A 20,473-nucleotide genomic window follows, 5' to 3' on the forward strand; every position below is an offset into this window, starting at 1 on the left:
AAAAATAACCTTTCCAAGTGTTGCAAATACACTTCAGGTTGATTTATAACAACCAAAAGTGCAAAATAGCACACCTTAGGTTAAAAAATATATACCTCTACAAGCATAAAATTAGATAACTGAGGTTGAAAATAATTACCTGAAGTAGAACAAAATACACCTGAGGTTGATTTATAACAACCAGAAGTGTAAAACAACACACCACAGGTTGATAAATGTGTACCTCTCCAAGCATAAAATTATATACCTGAGGTTGAAAAATAATTACCTGAGGCAGAACAAAATACACCTGAAGTTGATTTATAATAACCTTAAGTGTAAAATGACACACCATAGGATGAAAAATATATACCTCTACATGCATAAAATTAGATACCTGAGGTTGAAAAATAATTACCTGAAGTCGAACAAAATACACCTGAGGTTGATTTATAATAACCTGAAGTGTAAAATGACCCACCTTAGGTTGTTGAATAAATACTTCCACAAGAGTAAAAAAATATACTTCAGGCTGATAAGTAATAACCTAAGGTTGAAAATGAAACTTTTTAAAGTAGTAAATATCTACCTCCCCACAGATGTAAAATTAAGCATCTCAGGTTGAAACATATATACCTCTGGAGGTATATTTAAGGTATACTTGAGGTATTCATTTGCACCCTTTTCTACCTTAACGACGTATTTAAATATCAACCTCCTTTATACCTTTAAAATATACCTCGTTTATACCTCATTTATACTTCGATTTTTTCATAAGGGATTATATAAATTTAACGCTCGATTTGATTTGGACCATTCAGCCAGAATTTTAAATATTTATTCACATTGCATTAGATATTGTCTTACAAATTAACATGGAAGGATTAATTTGAAGTTTACAGAAATATTTTATAATATTTCCATATATTGTTTACAGATATATAATTTTTGATTCATAGGTTTCAATGAACAAATAATGCTTTCTCAACAAGAAAGCTTTTTAAAAAATTGTATTTAAAAGAAATAAATCGCAATATGTCACAAGACTTAGTTTAATACAAAATTGACGCTCTGAAAGATTGTTAATTAATACATAATATGCAATGTAATTAAATAACTATATTATGTAATCAAATATATTATTTAATTCTATTGGTACAATTCTTCATATAGATTTAAAATATTAGACAGATATTTTGTAATCATTATTAAAGTTGCATGTGTATACTGAATGCAACTTTATATGCAATTTACTTTTTAAAGGAGAAAAACAGAAGGTAAACAAAATTGTTAGAAAAGAAAGTAATCTAATTTACGATTTAATAAATGTGAAACTATGATTAAATATCTTTATCTTAAAATGCTGTAATAAGTTATTATTATATGATTATTTCTTAATATAATGAACGAAAAATTCATTTTGAAGTGGATAATTATCTAAATAAATTGATTTAATATAATTGATTATCTGCAAGTGGGATCAATTTCTTTTCATTATAAATAATGTACGCAGCCAAAATTCAAAAAAAGATAGGAAGTTAGAATGAAACGGAACTAAAAAGTCATCCATCAGACCCCCCCCCAAAAAGGGAAAAAGATANCATCAGCATGTACAATATTTTTTTAGAATAAATAAATGATATTTTTTTAACGGAATTTAGTAAAATCCTTTAGCAAAAATGCGAAAATGCTTTGTTGAATTTTAGCATTTTTGAGGGGTCTTTTCGCATTTTGCGAAAAAAGCTACCGTAGCGGAAACCCTGCCAAGGCATTTTAACCCCAAAGCTTTTCAAAGAAAGCAAAGAGGTCCTCACCTATCCCTATCCCCTAAAAGAACTCCTTAGTTTGAATTTGCACTTGTATTGGTAGAAGGTGTGGAGCTCTTTTTCAAACATTTTTTTTCATTTTTCTTTTTTATTAACACATTTGAAATGTATAGATTTCGTTCATGAACTCAAAAATAAGGATTTTCTGAATGAATTTGGATGAAAAACGGATTTCTGAAAGATGACTCGATTTCTGAAATTTCACCTCCATTAATAAATTAAAATTTATAGTAAAAAAAAATTCATTCACAGAAAGTAAACTATGAAGTTTCAAATGCTGAAAGTATCTTTTCAAAATATCAAAGTGCAAACAAGTTATTAAAAGAAAACGCTGTCATAGAAAAAGCATTGGTATGGAGAGGGAAAGCATAGCACACAGCATGCGACTCGCATTTGCGATTATGCGTCAATTTGTTTCATGCATGTGCAAGCAGTTTGTCTTACATGTATTTTCTAAAAATTTGTGATCGCATCCGCGTCTGGAAAGCTCCTTAAAGGGCCTTTCACACTTCATGCAAAAAATTTGTGTGTGCGAATTATGCGTCAATACGAGTGAGAACTTGACTCACGAATTTTCTGCTGGAAAATATATTTTGCTATTAACGTTCCTGCTCGCTCTTCCGAATTCGCATTTAATTGTCAACAATATTTTCTAAAATTTCTGCTGCGCTCTCTTTAAGAACTATATTTAATGCAGTTTTGAGTTCCATATAGTTTTCTGTGTAAACATTTTTTAACTTATTTGCAAATCAAGATAGAAACTAGCATAGTTCCATCTTCTACGTCTATTTACATATGTCTATACTATCTATCTACTACACGCTAACTGTAAAAGCATGTGAAGCGTTGCCATAGGTAAAGGACAAAGGACAAGTTTTTAATTGGACAATTTATTAGTGACGTTATCCAGTCACGCTTTGATCGCACATGCGTGAAGGAATGATTCTTCAGCTAGTCCATAGCTCGCTTTATCCTTGTATCTTTTAAGAAACTAAAGAAATAAGTATCTTCCATGTAAAGAGTATTATTTACAATCTCTTATTTATATGGACAATATTGTATATATTAATGAGAACTTACATTTTGGGTCATGAAAAGTTTTTTTCAAATAATTATGAACTTAAATCTGGCTCTTACTGTGTTTTTCCCGTCATTCATAGCTGACAAGCTGTTCCAAAAGCTAATGGCTACCATGCTATGATGGAAGACGTTTCAGCTACGCAAAACCATAGCATTCAGCTTGGTCCTCCGTCTGGAGGTAATATTAGTACTAAACAAAATCAAGATGAACATAATCAAAGACCACATTATTCAATACCAGGAATTCTTCATTTTATTCAGCATGAGTGGGCGAGGTTTGAAATGGAAAGAGCTCAGTGGGAAGTTGAAAGGGCTGAACTTCAAGTAAGTTTTATCACAACATAGGAAACATAAACAAATATGCATTAAATGTTTACTATATAATAAAGACATGCACTGTATTCATGAATCTTCAAGTTTTGGGTATCTTGAAAGTCGATCTGTTTTTATTCCTCGATGTTCAGTTTTATTTTCTCAAACATGTCAATATAAAATGTGACCGCATATTGATTCTTCGACCTAGGTAAATACATAGAGATGGTTGTAAAACTTGAGTTTTTCTTTGGACTGTCGTTAAATTACTTAGTACCGATCTTTTCCATTATGTGCTACTATTTATCTTTAAATAAACCATTTAAAGTGATTGATGTAGTAGTGTTCGCTCAAATCTATCATCAAGATAACTATTATTCTGTCAGCTACAAATGGAGTTCCAAGTAATTGAATAGCTTAATTATTAATTTTGTTTTATTTTTTTCTATCAAAACTTTTTTGTTTTGGGCATCAATTCTTGTCTTGCACGTTATTCTAATTGTAATGTGGGCTTCATTGAAAGTTTTCTTTTTCAATTGCGGATATTCAGTGTTTGTTTACAATGCTAGATTGCTTACTTTCTTCTGTTTTACTGGAAAATATATCCGATCTCGAATAAGTTTATTTATACATGTTATTACATTCTATAGAACAGAGGTTTTAAATACTGAAACGAAAAAAAAATCCTGAAGATTATTTATGCTAATTTATTATTTTTGAGACTGATTTATACATATTATTTTTTGTTGATTATGTTTCATTGCTTTGGAATGTTTTATTGAAAACTTATTTATTTGTTATTAAGTTTGCTTATACAGATTTTTATGCTCTATAGAACATATTTTAGAATTGGTAAATTTATGTTTGCATGCTAGTCTGATTCAGAAATCAAAACTGTAAAGATGAATTTATGGAATTAATTGTTAAAAAAACTGCCAATTTTGGGGAAAATTGCTCATGCTTTTTTTTTTTTTTTAATATATAAACAACAAATTCAATAGAAGTGACAGTTTCTTGGGGGCAGAGGTTTTTTGTTAAATTTTTATTACTAAAGTATTTGAAGTCGCCATGGGCTAGAGGCGTTGGAGACTACGTGTGGTTGAGGCAGCCAAGGCCTGTAAGGGGCTGTCGTGCTGAGGAAGAATAAGGAAGTATTATTTTCTCTTTAGAAGTTAATTAAAACTTCTTGTTAAACAAAATGCTGTCTGACTAAAATCATTCAAAATTGAAATTAATTGCTCAGTTACTTATGCTTTCTTACATTGATCAAAATATGTTATTCTACTGTTGATTTCTTATGTGTGCACAGCATTTTCTTAATTATACTTGGCTTTGTCCTTGGCAACCTTTGTATAATTTTTTTTATAACATTGTAGTTAGTCATATTGTATTTTTATTTGGTCGTTCCCAGAATATTTATCTATGATAAACATGAAATAGTTGTGGGGAAATTTTTAATCTAATTAGAAAGAATTGATTTAAAATTTTTTGTTGTTAAAAAAATGTGATATTATAAAATTATTCCTTGTAAATAGGGATGTAATGAAGAGTGATTCGGCGGAATATTAAATATTCGGGAGCCAAAAAGCATTTTTTTTTTAAAACAAGAATCCTTAATAAATATTTTTTATATAGAAATAAGTTTATTAAAAAATTGTATATAGTATATATAGTTATTATTTAGGATATTTTTTTCTAGTGAATATTGACAAATAATCAAAACTTAGCTGTGTTATTGGTATGGGGAAAAAACTAGATATTAAGATATAACTAGTTAAGAAATTTTAAGATAATGAAACTGACCAATATCTATTTATAAAAAAAACTTAAGTTGTGAAGTTTAAAAAGAAAAGTAATGCTAAAAATAATATATTAATGCTAAAAATATATTTTCCAGCAAAAAAGTTATCCATGAAACAGTAAAAGAGATAATGTCTACCAAAAACTATTTTAAACTTGCGACACTATCATGAAAATGCTTATAAAAATCAAAGATTATATTCAGAAGCAAAGCAGAAAAAATAAAAGTTGATCTTAATTTTTGAAAGAAAATTATGAAAAATATATTAAAAGTAATTACTCTTTCATACAATTTTAGATAATTCTTTATTAAATTTATTAAAATTTACCCCTTAAAAAGACTTTGTTGAAAAATAATTTTCCAAATAGTTCTTTGCCAAATATTCGGAAAAAGATAAAATACGGATTAGTGGCCGAATATTCGGTGCATCCTTACTTTGTAAAAATACGTAAAAAGTGAAATTACTATCAAGGGGTCCAAAGTGTGAACTGCTCTCCTTTATTGGAATGATATATCCCAAGAATGCAGCTGCTCCCTATTATTTAGAGAAGGTAGGTTTTTGTGTCTGATTTTGCAACTTAAAATATCGTTTGCTCTAACTAATTAGCATATTTGAGATCACCCCCTTGAACCATTAAGATTGAGTCCTAGTACATAGAAATCCTATCATTAGATCAAAAGTTATTCAGAGTGTTTCGTTCATTTTTTTGCACACTGTTCTTATGGGCGTTATGGTGCCTATATAATAGCAAACAGGTTTTTATGTGTGATTTCTTCTAATAGAAGGGTCGATCTAAAGATCATAGATTGTGTCATAAAGATATTTAAAAAAAAAAAAATTGAAACTATTTTTAAAATTGTTCTATTAATTAATACGAGTTGTTAATTTGTGTTATGCACAGAACATTTCCTTGCAAAGTTTTGAAATAAGTAATGTTTCTGTATAACAATGAAGTACCAGATTAAAGAAAAACATATTTCTTCTCTCGCAAAAATGTTTATTTCTAATTTTAATTTCAATGACTAGTTCAATTGCTGTTAATTAAATAAATATTACAATAGTTATTGTATAATTTTTTATTTTTTATTCATTTTATATATTTCATTTAATTCCAACAGGCACGGATAGCATTTTTACAAGGTGAGCGTAAAGGACAAGAAAATTTGAAAAATGATCTGATACGAAGGATTAAAATGCTAGAATATGCATTGAAACAAGAAAGGTAAATTATGCAATTATTTTAAATAACTATATGATCTTGCAATAAGTTTCTCCATGTTTTTTTTATATTTAGATAATAGTGGTTTGAACTTTTAAATGTTACTTCCATTTTTTTTTTAAAACAGCAAAATGTTTTTAGTTAGCTGAGCATTAGATATACATTGCTTGTTTATTTTAATTATTTAATATATATTTTCCAATATTTATTAGTTTGTTTTCACCTCAGTATTAGTCTATTTTTCTCAAATATAATATTAGGTAGCAAGTATTTGTGTCTGCAATTTATATTTTACTCTTAGCAACAATATTGAAATTTTAAAAAATGGAAACCTTTTCTACATGTTATTTGGCAAACATGCATATAGAAAATATGATTTTCCTTGAATTTTTGATAGAATGTGTTTAAATTACCATTATACCTCAAATTTTTTTTTTTTTTAAATTTCTTATGATTTAATTCAAATAAGTAAATCATGTAATTGTTAGAGAAAATAGTATAGACCCCTAAAAATAAGCTAAGAAAATTAAATTTAAAAAGCTATGTTTATTATGAAATAGTTATTATTTTTTTTGACTCATCAACATTTGTCTTATAGCTCAAAAATGTTTCGATAATTATTAGGATAAATAACTGATTTGAAAAAAAAAAATTTTTTTTTTTAATGTCATGAAATTGTTTCTTGCTAAGAGAGTTGTATAAACAGATGCAAAAATTGTTTGATTCATTGCAATAATTTCCAGTTAATGTTTAAAGTAGAAGAAAAATTTACAGTATACTGGCCACAAATTTTACATTACGTTGCTGACTAAATTTTGATGACCTTATCTTAAAGATTGTTGTTAACCTTAGTATTTTGAGAATCAGAAAAGTACATTTATTCAGAGGAATGTTTTTTATTTTTAATTTCTCTAATTTATCGGTATATTTAAAAAGGCTCCTTTCAAATCATTACATCTTAGTGCTTGAAATTGACCAGATGTATTTAGGGTGTTCTTTTTTACTTCACCTCTGTACATATTCTTTTATTAGAGTGAAAAGATAGTTTTTGTGTTATTATAAGAGCAATTTGTTAAGCTAGCATTGAAATTGGAAATTTTAAGAGAGTCTGATTCGTAATGGAGTACATTTTAAAGAAAATTTAAATCTATGATAGCTCATGATTCTTGCAGTCAATTTTATTTTTCTCAACTCTGGATTATTTTAATCTCTATAGTGTAAGAGTTATTTGAAAGTTTAATATGAGCTTCAACAACTTTTTTTAGTAAGTTATTAAACGAATATTTACTCTTGTTTTCAGAGTGAAATTGCACAAATTAAAATATGGAACAGATCCAAATTTTACAGATATAAAAGCTCCCATATTTGATGACATTGGTAAGTCAGTTTTGTTATTTACTAAATAGTTTTTCTTTTATCACAACTGTCAATTTGTAATAAATAGATTGAATTTCATGCTGATCTTTTTATCTTATATTTAATGGTTTATTTTTTTATTAATTATTTTATTATAATTGTTACTGGTAACATACATTTCATTTTATTTTAGATGAACCTATTGATGGGGATTCTCTAATAGGGAACAATAGTAATGTTTCTTGGAGACAAGGGCGTCAACTACTTAGGCAGTATGAACTCATTATTTATTTTTTCATAAATTTTTAATAATTGTTTCTATTTGATATTTTTAATAACTGAAGTTTTGATGTATTCCTTCAATGGTTTATCACTGTACCAAATACATGATATCTGTTTTCCAAGCATTATTTTTTTTAAAAAATTGTTTTTCATAAGAAAAAATATGTGTGGTGGGGTAAAATGAGTTGAGGGTTAAAATGGTATGTTTCAATATTTTACCTTAAAATTAATTTATTAATATAGAACCCAAAGAAATCTTTGAAATTGATAATATATGTTCTAAAACTTCATTACATTTTGTTCACATATAAAAAGAAATTACCTTTCTATTACATAGAAACGGAAAAAATTTCATACACATTGAAACTGTTTAAAACATTAAGTCATGACACCAATATTCTAAGAATTTTTAGTGTGAATTCTATGTTGCATTCAACTAAAGACAACTCCCTTGTGCTATCAGCCTCAAGTAATATATGTATATGTATGTATAAGTATATATATGTATGTTTATATATGTTTATATACATACATATTGAAAAAATTACACAGTAGTAGTCAAATATCAGTTTGCACTATAGCGACCAGCAATAATGATTATAAAAAAAATACTATCTAAACTTAATTTTCCATGTTTTAACTCAGAAAATATAAAGGGATCATCAAAGGAATTATAAAATATACTAGAAGAATTTATCCTGCTGTGATTGAAAAGCATTATGTTTTAGTTGAGAGGTTTAAGAACTCTTTATAGAATTTCGCCACTGAAATCGATACTATCTAATAACTTCAAACAGAAAAGGAGAAAAAATGTAGAAGGTCAAAGAAAATAAAATCCTGAAACTAAAAAATAAAAGCTGATGCTTAAAAATTCTTCCAATTTCATAACATATTTTATAATGTCATTATTCAAACTATTTATATGTTTTAATTATAACGCCTTAATTTTAAATATTTATGAGTAAGTGTATTATTTCTATTATTATATTTCCCGAGATTATATTTTTTTGGTGATTAACATTTAAAGATTTTGTTTCCTGGTGATAATGTATGAAAAGAATTGTTATTATAATTATATATAAGACAATATTTTAAAATTCGGCATCCCAATCAATAAACTTTCAGGACATTGCATATTGTTATCAGAAAATATGTTGCTATAAAAATGTTCTTATATGCTTTCTTTTGTTTAACTGTAAAAGTTAGAAAACGGTTATGTACCATTGAGATAATTTTCTAACTCTAAAATGTTATTTTTTAGTAATATAAGAAATACCGAGGAAATTTATGAATACTATTTTTTCTGAACAAAAAAAATTATCTTTAACCACTTCAACTTAATGATATTGATTCAAAATCAAAACAAATTAAGTGATGTCTTTTAAGCAGTGTTATTGATGTAAATTGTTCTATCAAAGAATAGAAGTTGACTGAAAAAGTAGCAAAATTTTTTTTCTTCTTCTTAAAACTGTTTTTAAAAATTTACAGACAATTTTTAATTAATTTAATCTTTCTTACAAGTTCATATAAAATAATGTAAACTATGCACTTGCTAAACTCCAAAATATGCATAAGTTTTAAATATTTATGCATATATTTTAAATATTTCTTTAAAAAATAATCTTAGCTCTAACCCAAATAATGAAGATATTCATCATCTAAAATGGCTTGTTTCTGATTTGAAAAATACTAAATGCCAAAATTTCATGATATGAATAATTTGTATCTAAGCAAAGTTTTATTTATATTTTTGACTGGCTTTTAAATCTAATCAATGTTTTCCATCACAAAAAAAAAGAAAAAAAAAGCTCTAGATCTGAACCAATTTTTTCATATATTTATATATATATAAATGGTTATTTTATGAGAAATAATCCAGTGGAAGTCTTATTTCATTTGACAAAAAACACCTTTTTACTTCTCAAAGTGTCTTTTTGTTTCTGAAAAAAGTGCCCTTTTCAAAAAATGCATCCTACCCCTTTTTAAAAATGTGAGCACTGCTGCCAACCATAGGCCATAGACCATTATTATTTACAAAACTGTAATAACTTAGTAAATTAGTATATGTTTGTGTAATCTATATATCTATATATATAAAAGAAAGTCGTGTTAGTTACTTCACTTATAACTCAAGAACGGCTGAACCGATTTAGCTGAAAATTGGCAGGGAGGTAGTTTAGAGCCAGGAGNCTAGTTAATTATAAATAAGATTATTAAAGGGTGTGCATACATTGCTAATGCTTCTTTAATTCTAGATACCTGCAAGAAATAGGATATACAGATACTATCATTGATGTACGATCTGCTAGAGTAAGAACACTTCTTGGCCTTGCTCCTTCAAATTCAGAGACTGAAGAGACCCAAAATATAACTCTAAATGGTGAACAAATGAAACCTGTTTGTGCTTCACAGATAAGGATGTATGAATGTAGATGTAGTTTTCATATTTAATCTTAAGTATAATTTAATTTTTTGCTTATGTTAATATCTTTTATTTTAGACCCAATAACTGCAAAAGAAATCCAAATACTATATCAAGGAGTGTATTAAGAGATGCTGAGCAATCAGTACTTGATACATTTGATTTCCTTTCTGCAGAAAATGTAGACATGGATGACGATGAAGAAAATTTAAGGTAACATTTTAAATCAAACCTCTAATTAAACTTTTTTTTTTCTAAAATAACTTAAAACATTTTCTACTTTAGTGATGAAATGGATGATGCATCTACTGTTGATGAAGAAGACAGTGAAATCTTAGAAGTAAAATCTAAAATTAAACTAAAACAAAAGGTAATTAATTTTCATGATTCCCCTTTTTATTGCTAAAAATATTTCATTTTTGGGAGCTATACAAGTTGCGAAAAGCACTAAAACATTGTTTGTATAAAAGATTTCGACACTGAAGGGCATTCTGGATCAAAACAAATTAGGCCATCTGTAAAGCAATCAAATCAAAATTTAAATAATCTGCTCTGAAATATAGCAGGAATTTTCTGTTAAAAAGTATTTTTTTCCCTGGGAGCAACAGTGACTGAGAAAAACTGATTAGAAAACAAAGAGTAAATTATAGATATTTAAGTAACTATACTTTTTTGATTTCACCCACAATAAAAGTACATTTTATGGGTAAAAAAATACATTTGAATGACCAAGGGGTTTTCTTGCATCCAATAGAAAGATATTACTCAAAATATATTTTTTTAAATTTAGCTGAATATTTTTAAGTTTAATGAAACAGTGATTAGATCTTTAAATAAGTTAAAGAAGAAATACCTTATTTATTTTCAATGTGTCAAACTATTGGAATAAATTAACTAGCAAATTATTTTATTATTAACAGTTAAATTTTACAACTTAAACAAAAGACATCATATTTGCTAGAGTTTCTGTAAATGTAGTATTTTTCTAAGCAAATATTTTAAAGTTGTAAAATAATGTGCCTTCTCAAATTTTTTAAATTTATAAATTCTTTACCACTTATAATGCTATTGCTTTAAGAAAATGTTCTAATTTTTAAAGTTTTGTGTAACTTCTTAAAATTTGGTGCATAGCTGCATTTGCACTTAGCTAAGAGGGAATTTTTCGGCATGGAGTATTTATGTTAATTTGATTAAGTGCTTTTAAATTGCATAATACGATAACAATTAAAATCATTGTCATGGCTAATTGTGTGCTGGTTTAAATTGATTTGTTGAATGACTAAATATATTTAGATCATTTCATTTGTTGATCATTGAAAAAAGCTTATTCTGCTTATGTGGAGATATGTTTCATACATTCTTCTTCTTGGCACTACAGCCCACAACCTGCCATTCTAGTGAGTTTTTTCCATCAGAGTCTTATCAGATGCATGTTTCTAATTTATCATCTTTTTTGTTTTCATATTTTTCTCACTGTTATCGAGTCATCTAGATAGAGGTCTTCCCTGATTTTGCCTTTTGGCTTGTTTGGTGTGGTTAGGTAACAGCTTGGTGGGGGTTATTATCCCAAGATCTAAATAAGCATCCAAGATATTTTATTCAATTTGATTTGATGACTTTTACTAAGTCTGGTGGCTTAAATTGATTGTAAATTTCATGTTAGAAATGAACATGATCAGTTATAAAAGTGATTGTGGATTGAAACTAAAGATATGGGATTTTTTTTCCATAAGTGACTTTTTTCAGGGTTTGGAAAGTCAACTTATACACCGGGATATACAGTATTCTGTTGACTGATTTGACCAATCATCAAATGAGGCTCATATGCTAAATTTTTTTGGATACCTGAACTTTCTTGTCACTCAAAAAGTTTCAGTAACAAGATTTTACTTTAGTAATGTTTATTTATTTATTAATTCTTTTTTTATTTTATGTAATAGGGTTCTAATGATACTGGAACTAGAGGAGATGATATTTTGGGTGAAACTTCTACTGAAGAAGCTCTGGCCGAATTCAATTTCCTTGGTGCTGGTGAGAATCCAGACAGATCATCTGGTGATAATACAGAGTGGGGTAAGAATGCTTTTTCATTTGTATTTGGTTATAATGTTTTGAGTTACCAGAAAAAGTTAAAATCCGTAGAAAAAATGTCTTTGTATTATGTCCAACAGGGGTGATGGTATTCTGGGTGTACCCTAAATTCTAGGTTTTTCGTATCATTTTTCCAGGTCTAGAAACTAAAAGAATCGTCTGAAAATTAAATTTTGAAACTTTCATTAACATTGCATGTAATTCTTCCGTCAATTGACAGAGAAATTCGCCATTTTCATTAATTTAATTTGTTGAATTTTTGCCAATTTTAATGTTTGAAACTGCCCTGATTTTGTGATTCATAGTTAGACAATTTTAATATCAAACATTGATTTTCGTATTTACCCATTATAAAAGCTATGCATTGCGGATTGTATTCACGTGATTTAAAAATCTGGCATCCTGATACATATTCCCTCAATTTAAAAATCCAGTAATCTTAATGACGCAATTCATATTCCTGTGCTTTTAAAATCCTAAACTGTGATTCTTAAATTATTTACTTGAAAGTGTGTATTCCTCATTGGCAGAAAATTATATTTAACATGTATGGTGGTTAACTTCATATCAAGTTTTTTCTTCTCAATATAAAAATTCAAGTTTGTCAGAATAAATTTCAAATAGTCAAAAATATCTTTTGTTCTTGCGAAGTGATAACTGATTTAACTTCAATTGCTTTATTTAAAATGCTTTAATTGAAATATTTTTTTTTGTTTTCAAGTAAACAATTCAATGATAATACGGTTCGTATGCCTTAAAATTAGCTTAGAAAAGTCAGGGAAAGCTTATATTGGACAAAAAAGTCAAGGAAAATTTTAATTTTACTTCAAAACGTGGAATTTTCAGATAATTTTTTTCCCTGTCAAATTTTGCAAAAAAATGTAGGGTTCAGCAGTTTTGTTTATAGTTGCACAAAATAATGTTAAAAATAATAAAATTAATGGCTGGGTAGATGTTTACTTGGTAGATTATCGAGATTTTTCTTTTATACTTTGACATTTCTGCAGATGAAATCTGGAGAGAAGATTTTAAAAAACTTCAAATTTCTGTCCTGAGTTAAAAAATTTTTTTTTTTTAAAAAAAGTGGTAAGATGCAATGAATTTATTGACATACCACCTCTCAGATTTTAAAATTTATATGGGATTTTTGGTTGCATATCCTGTCTGCAAGAATTTAACTGAAGATTTCCCAAATTCTGTCTTTTTTTAACAAAAGAAAATTTTGTTTTTTTTCTGTGCTGATGATGCCACTCCATTACCGTCACGTCTATGGAAAGCCGATGGTGTTAGTAAACTGTTTTATTTGTTGAAGAGAACTCAGATCGTTCATTAATCCAGATTTTTATCTAGGTTTAAACTGTCATAGACAGAGCCTCATCATTTCGTAATTTTCCTCTCCCTTTTTGAATAAATAAAGATAAGATTGTTTGAAAATTTTTGTTTTGCGACATTATAACCAAGGGATCGTCCACTAATTGAACAAATATTTAAGGTTTCATATATATCTATACTAGATTATACTACATACACTAGAGTGTTATTTTCTAAAATTTCAGTAATCTTCATTTATTTTATGAAAAAAAAAAAACATTAGTAAGTCAATCAACATTTTTAATAAAATGTGAATTTAAGATCTTCACTAATTTAATATTTTAAGCATATACGGAAACAAATCTTATTAATTAAATTTATCTTTTAAAAAAATTCAAATAATCTATTTATCATTTTAGTTAAAAACTATTGATATTAATAATAATAGAATCGCAGAATTGTTAAAATGGTTTACTGATTAGAGAGACAATATACTAATTTGCTTTTGTCAAAAATGTTTAGTGACTCAAGTTGTTTTTTCCCAAAATTATTGAAGCTCTTTTTTTTTTAATTATTTGATTAATGAAATATTGAACCCAGTTACAAATTTTAATTAAAATGTTGAATTTTTAGATTAGAGGGAGATTATTTTAATTCAAGTTTTTATTTTATGTGCTTAAAATTTTTTTCCAAGTTTTGTAATTTTTACATATTTAAGTCTGTATGATGATTGTATTGAATTAACAATTTAATGAATGAAAATTTCAGCCAGGATCATTTAATAATTTATGTATAATAATGTGATTTTATGTATGTGTTCTTTTCTGCTTGAACTTCTAAACATCTTCATTATAAGTAAGTGCTAAGGTAATATCGTAAACAGAAATTTTTGATGTGAAAAAAGAATTTAAAATAAAAAATTATTTTTTTCTGTTCTTTTCCTGCATTTTTTTCCTCATTTATTTAAGTTGACCTGAAAAACCTGGAAAAGTTTAGGAAAAAAAGGTGTCCTTTTTTTAGTATAATCTCAGTAATATTTAAATTGAACTAAATTTTGTGAATATGATATAAAAGTTTTAAAATACATTTAAAATGAACATTTCTTCAATTTTTTTGTTATGTTTCTTGGTATATAATAAGTTGTATTTAATATTTCATTACAAATTTTAAAAAGAACTTTCAGAAATGATATATTAATGTGACAATCAAAATTTGTTATAATGAGTGGATGGAAAAACTTGAATAAACTGACCATCTGTCTTTTAGGATGCAGAAAATGCCTACATCTCATCTAAATAACAAATTATTTTTTATGTTATGAAGAAATTTGAAATTTTATAAAACAGAGACAATTATTTCCCTTAACTATGAAATTTTAGCCTCCCAATTGTGAGGGTATCCAGACCCATCTCTTAAGCCTAGAAAGTATAAGTTTTCAATAATCTAGAATATTCCGAGAATTGCTGTATAATAATAAAAATGCTAATAACTGCTTATTAAAATACTAAAAATACTTTTAAAAAAATTGTTTAATCATCTAGTATCATTTCTTTAAAACTTAGTCCATCATACTTAATCTATAGATTTCATCTTACTATTTTGATGCTTTTTATGTTTGCTTCTTCAAAAACGTTATTAGGCTTTTGGTAAATCTTAGTAGCTTGGCTGTCTTAGTTAACATGTAGCTTATTTCAGCGTATCAAAAACCATACACATTTTTAGCTTTTTTTTTTTTGCTAGCTCCTTTACCTTTAGTGACATGATTAATAAAACTAAGAAATTGGTAATAAGTTCTCATTTATATTACATTTCAAAAAATTCCCTAAGTGAACATGTTAGTTTTGCAAAATAAGTAGGTTCTAAAACCTTTTGAGCTTCTTTTAAATAGAAATGGAATCTTTCGCAATAATGTATTCTTTTGTCTTCAATAAATAAAAACAAGTAATCCAAAAGCTTTGCTTTGCATGATATTTTTCTTAATCCCTGTTGTTTGCATCGTCTCTAGGTTTTATTTCTGTTATGTTTTGAAGATTTTTTTTTCCATTTTATTTATTTATTTTTAAGTAAAAGGGTGAATTCACAGCTACAATAATTCTGTTCATTCAAATTTTCAAAGTCAAAAGCCTTTTTGCCATGCAAACTGCATTTCTCTGCCTGCACTTGTAAGTGAAACAATCAATGATGACAGACTTTAGAAAAACCAAATCTATTTATTAAAATTTACTAGTTGGAAAAAGAAGCATCACTAGCTTGCAATCTTACAAAATTAGAAAAACTTGAATAGTATGACAGGTAGAAAGAGCATAACAAATATTAACAGACTAACTCTGGTTTTGGGTTGTCAGTATTTATACATTTAAATGACAAAGGTACTCATTTTTGTGATACTCATTCGTGTGCACATGGTAATGCATTGGCAACAATACTTGGTGAAAACTTCTGTTTCTTCCACTTCATATTAAACGCTATCATGCTTCTTGTGACATTTAGGCAGATTTCATTTAGCTGAAATAAAGAAACTCCCAAGTATGTATATATATGTGTATAAAAGGAGTTTAGAAGTACATAAAATAAAATAAAAACTTAATAAATCCTTTCGCTTTTAATTTCTGACAATTTTTTGTGAGTTTCATTTTTATTTATTAAAAAAATAGTAAATATTTTTTTTTTTTGTTGAGGAAAATAAATGTCTTCTTTCTTATATACTACGATTTCCTGAACTTAAAAAGTTTTAAAATCATAAACTAATACATAAATGATTTACTGGTAGTCAACTAAGGTAATGTAAAAAGTGTGTATATTGAATACAAGTAAACAAAGTTTTATATTAAGCGAATTTACACCATATAGAACTAAATAAAGTTTGATTTTCAAAAATTTAATTTAGATATTTTTTTTAATGAGATTTATTTATGATTCCGATTCGGTGAATTATGAACAGTTAAATTCATTATAAATTTAAAAAAAGAAAGAGCTATAGTAAGTGTTTCAATTGATTTAAAAACAAAAAACTTACTCACTATTTTTGCCTTTGTGATTGTTGAATTCTAGATAATCAGATTTTTACTGTATCAGTTTTTAAGGTAGTAAAGCAGTTTCATTAAGGTTTCATTTTTTTTATTTTGGTGTGGTATATTGAAAAATATGGTAATATTGAATGGAGAGAAAACAATTAAGCTGAAAAAATAGCAGGCTTGATTTTGGAGTGTTTTATTTATTTATTTATTTATTTATTATTTTTTTATTGAGGTATGAACTAGAGGCAAAGCTAAATAGTTTGTACCTCATATTGCCCCCTCAATATAGCTGTGCTTTTTTTTGTTAATTATAATTTTTTGTTTTGTTTATTTTTCTCTGATTATTTTAATTTTTTGCATGCTATATTGCATTAAGTGTGTCTGCTTCCATTTATAATTTTGTCTCCTCCTTGCATGCATTATCAGGACCGAAACGGTCAACTTTGCAGACAATGCTTGTTCGCTTATCCAATGGAGAGGGAGATCATATGATCCCAGATGATATGTTAGGAATAAAGACAGAGGGTGATCCAAATGTTAGCAGCACTAAAGCTCTGATATCTGGTTTAGGATTTTTGAACATCCCCCAAGTTGATTCTGATGAAAATGGTATGTTCTAAGGTGGCGGTACTATGCTATGCATCTAAATGTTTTGTTTTATTTATTTAATATTTAAGGAAACAAAGTAATTTTGTCACCCTAAATGACAGGGATCATTGAGGTGACATCAATAAAATTTAACATAAAACCAGTGGCCATTATTGGTGTCCTCTCAAAAAAATGTTTTAAGTGAAATGCTGGTAAAATTTGACTAATCTCTCTTTTTTTAAAAAAAATTTCTTCTATTTTAGCAAAAGATTTCTTAAGTAAACATTTAAATGTCTCATGCCCATTATTAAAAAGTTATGATAAGAAAGTCGTAAAGGTAGCAATACTGCAGGTCTTTGATGAAAAAAGTTTTTAAATTTTAATGAGAGGGGAAGAAAAAAGTCATGGAAAGGAGAAATTTTCTGAAAATATTGTAAAGGTTTTAGAAAATCACATTTCTAGCAGATTTAAAAGAAGAAAATAATTTTTTTTTGTCATGCCTAAAACTAAAACAGGGTGAATTTATCGGTGGTGATAAAAGCTTATTGCAAAAGTGATGCTCTTCACATTTTCTGTTTCAGGTATGGCAATATTTTTCTTAATTCATTTGAAAAACATGGTTTTTGAAAAAAAAAATTCTTCATTTTAGTTTTGAGTCCGGTAGTGTTTTATCATGTAAAAAAGTAGTCTAACTTACGATTGGCGATAAGTTGGAAGCTATTGAAATTTGTTTAGCTATTCATCAAAGAGCTTCATTTAAAATTTAAGCTCACTAGGTTGTAAAAAAGTGGAAGAAATTTTGACTAGCGATAAATTCTGATGGTAGCAGTTGCAAAAGAATTAAAAATGATATTTTTATACAGCACTGATTTCCAGTTGAAATTTAACTTTCCATTCATTCTGAAAATGATTACAATTTCATTTGTAACATAGATAAATGATTAAAGTTTCAATTGTTTTCTCCTAACACGCACAAAACAAGGTAAAAGAATGCACACAACAAAGAACAAAGCAAGGTAAAAGAAAAGACAAGTTACTCATGGTTTTTCGAGAAGTTTACAGCATTTCAGTGAAAAGTTTGTTTTATTTTGGTTAGGTTATCTCCAATTTTTTTATGCCTACAAACCTCTATAATTTTTTCCACTTTTTTATATTCAGGAATTTGTTTAAAATTTTCTGGAAACTCTTAGTGATTGAAAAAGCAATCTTAATAACTTTTTTTTTATTGTGTTATAATTTTAACTAATTTGTAAATTTTTATTTTTATTCACCATTATTATTTGACTTTTTTTTTTTCAAAGATTGCTTTATTGCACACAACTGTAGCTTTTGAAGTTCAACTTTTTTATAAAACACTTTAAGTTAAGACATTATTGTTGCTTTTAAAATTTAATCTTGCTGTTATTCAAAAATCTTAAAGTTCTATTAATTATTAATAGAACTCAGCCGAAATGAAAAAAAAGTGGAGTAATTAACTTATAAAAATCTAAATAATCTCTCTCTCACACACTCTCTCTCATTCTCTAGCAATTTGATGTAAGCTTTGATCTCAATGTTTTTTAAAATGAAAGCTAGTTAATAGGAATTAAATGTTTCAAATTAGTCCTTTAATTCCCAGCAAATTACTTGCTGTGGTATACAAATCACGCTGATAATTTCAGCATTCTTTTTAAAGAAGGAAAAAACTATATTCTGCAATGTGAGTATTACTTTTTTTAATTAAAAAAAAATAAAGTCTTTTATAAATAATAAATCGAAAAATTAAATGTAGTGTGAAATGAATTATTACCAAAACAAATAAAATAAATATAATTTCTAATTCTAATTGCATAAGAATTATTTTCAAAAGAAATTAAATAAAAATTATTTCTGAAATAATTACATAAGTATAATCCTAGATTATTCGGTTGCTCGACTCTATTAGTATGGAAAATCAAATTAATAATTAATTTAAAGAAAAGCAAAATAAATATTATCAAAAATAATTGCATTGGAATAAATTATTGTGTTCAAAATCAGGGATTGGCAACTTTACATTGACAGGTGCAGGGATGTGATTCTTCCGCAGATTCGCGAATTTCCGCTTTTTTTTTTAAAGATTTTTTCATTTTCTCTGCTAATTTCCGCGGAATTGTACAAGTTGAATTATTTTATGAGGAATTTAATTTTCCGCGGAAGAATTTAATTCTCCTCATTCCTTCCTTTTGAAGTTTCTCTGAAAATCAGTTCCTTGGGATAAAACTGGTTGACCTATATACAGGGATGAGATTTTTCGCTTTTGTCTCTCCAATTTTCAGCCTTATTATCAAAAACTCAGATTCTCTAAAAGTTTCGTTTTTTTTTTTCTTCATAAATATCCCGCTATTTTTGTTGTTGAAAATTCAGTTGTTGAAATAAAATACTTATATTTATTTACGTTTTTCAACGATAAACAGAAAATTCAAACTACGTCCTAGCTGCTAACCTTTCCGCATTTCTACTTATTTGAGCTATTTTCTCTGCTTTTACGCACAGAAAGCAAGATTTTCCATATTTTTATCTGTCCGCCGGATAGCTCGTATTTTCGTAATTCAGACGTCGCTGCATCCTGTTTTCTGGCGTGAAAGCAAATGATAAAAGGAAAAAAAAAACTGTAGATTTGCGGTGAAAATATTTATTTGCTCATTCAATTACTCTTGTAAATTTTTATTTATTATGTCTAAGCAAAAACAATACAAGCAATCCTTTTAGACCTTTTAGAAGTCCAGACTCGGCAAATATCTCGATTCTTATTCACGTGATTTTAATATCAATCTTTGATTTTTGTATTTACCACATTTAAAAGTTGCGCATTGTGATTCTTATTTACTCTATTTAAATATGGTGCATTATGATTCTTGTTTACGAGATTCAAAAATCCAATATCGCGATTTGTATTTACATGCTTATAAAACCCTATGTTGCAATTCGTATTCACGAGAGCTTAAGATGCTATGTCGTGATTCGTTTTTGCGGTTTCTATCTATGATAAACATCTGTTTTAGTATTTATACGTGCTTTAAAAATTAGACGTTGTGATTTGTACTTGCATGATTTAAAAATTATGCATCGTGATTCGTATTTACGTGATCTAAAAAATACGCATCATGATTTGTATTTTCGCATTTTTTAAAATTCGATATAGAGTTTCAGATTCTCATAAATTAAAA

The 20,473-nt window shown here is 27.2% G+C and overlaps 1 protein-coding gene across 2 annotated transcripts in view; it reads left to right on the top strand.

Moving 5' to 3' along the window:
• The first annotated feature begins 2,689 nt into the window (after positions 1-2,689).
• LOC107448400 (Connector of kinase to AP-1) overlaps positions 2,690-20,473 on the top strand; it is a 40,894-nt gene continuing 23,110 nt past the window's right edge. The window contains exons 1-9 of one of the 2 annotated variants that reach the window (XM_016063572.4): positions 2,690-3,209; positions 6,118-6,221; positions 7,519-7,595; positions 7,768-7,846; positions 10,112-10,276; positions 10,357-10,491; positions 10,564-10,648; positions 12,219-12,351; positions 17,124-17,306. In XM_016063572.4, the coding sequence (XP_015919058.1) occupies positions 3,003-3,209; positions 6,118-6,221; positions 7,519-7,595; positions 7,768-7,846; positions 10,112-10,276; positions 10,357-10,491; positions 10,564-10,648; positions 12,219-12,351; positions 17,124-17,306 (1,168 nt within the window). In that variant the 5' untranslated portion in view covers positions 2,690-3,002. The remainder of the gene's footprint in view (positions 3,210-6,117; positions 6,222-7,518; positions 7,596-7,767; positions 7,847-10,111; positions 10,277-10,356; positions 10,492-10,563; positions 10,649-12,218; positions 12,352-17,123; positions 17,307-20,473) is intronic. The other variant, XM_016063573.4, reaches the window with a different exon arrangement.

The sequence above is a fragment of the Parasteatoda tepidariorum genome, chromosome X1 (assembly GCF_043381705.1).
Source record: "Parasteatoda tepidariorum isolate YZ-2023 chromosome X1, CAS_Ptep_4.0, whole genome shotgun sequence".
Taxonomy (NCBI): domain Eukaryota; kingdom Metazoa; phylum Arthropoda; class Arachnida; order Araneae; family Theridiidae; genus Parasteatoda; species Parasteatoda tepidariorum.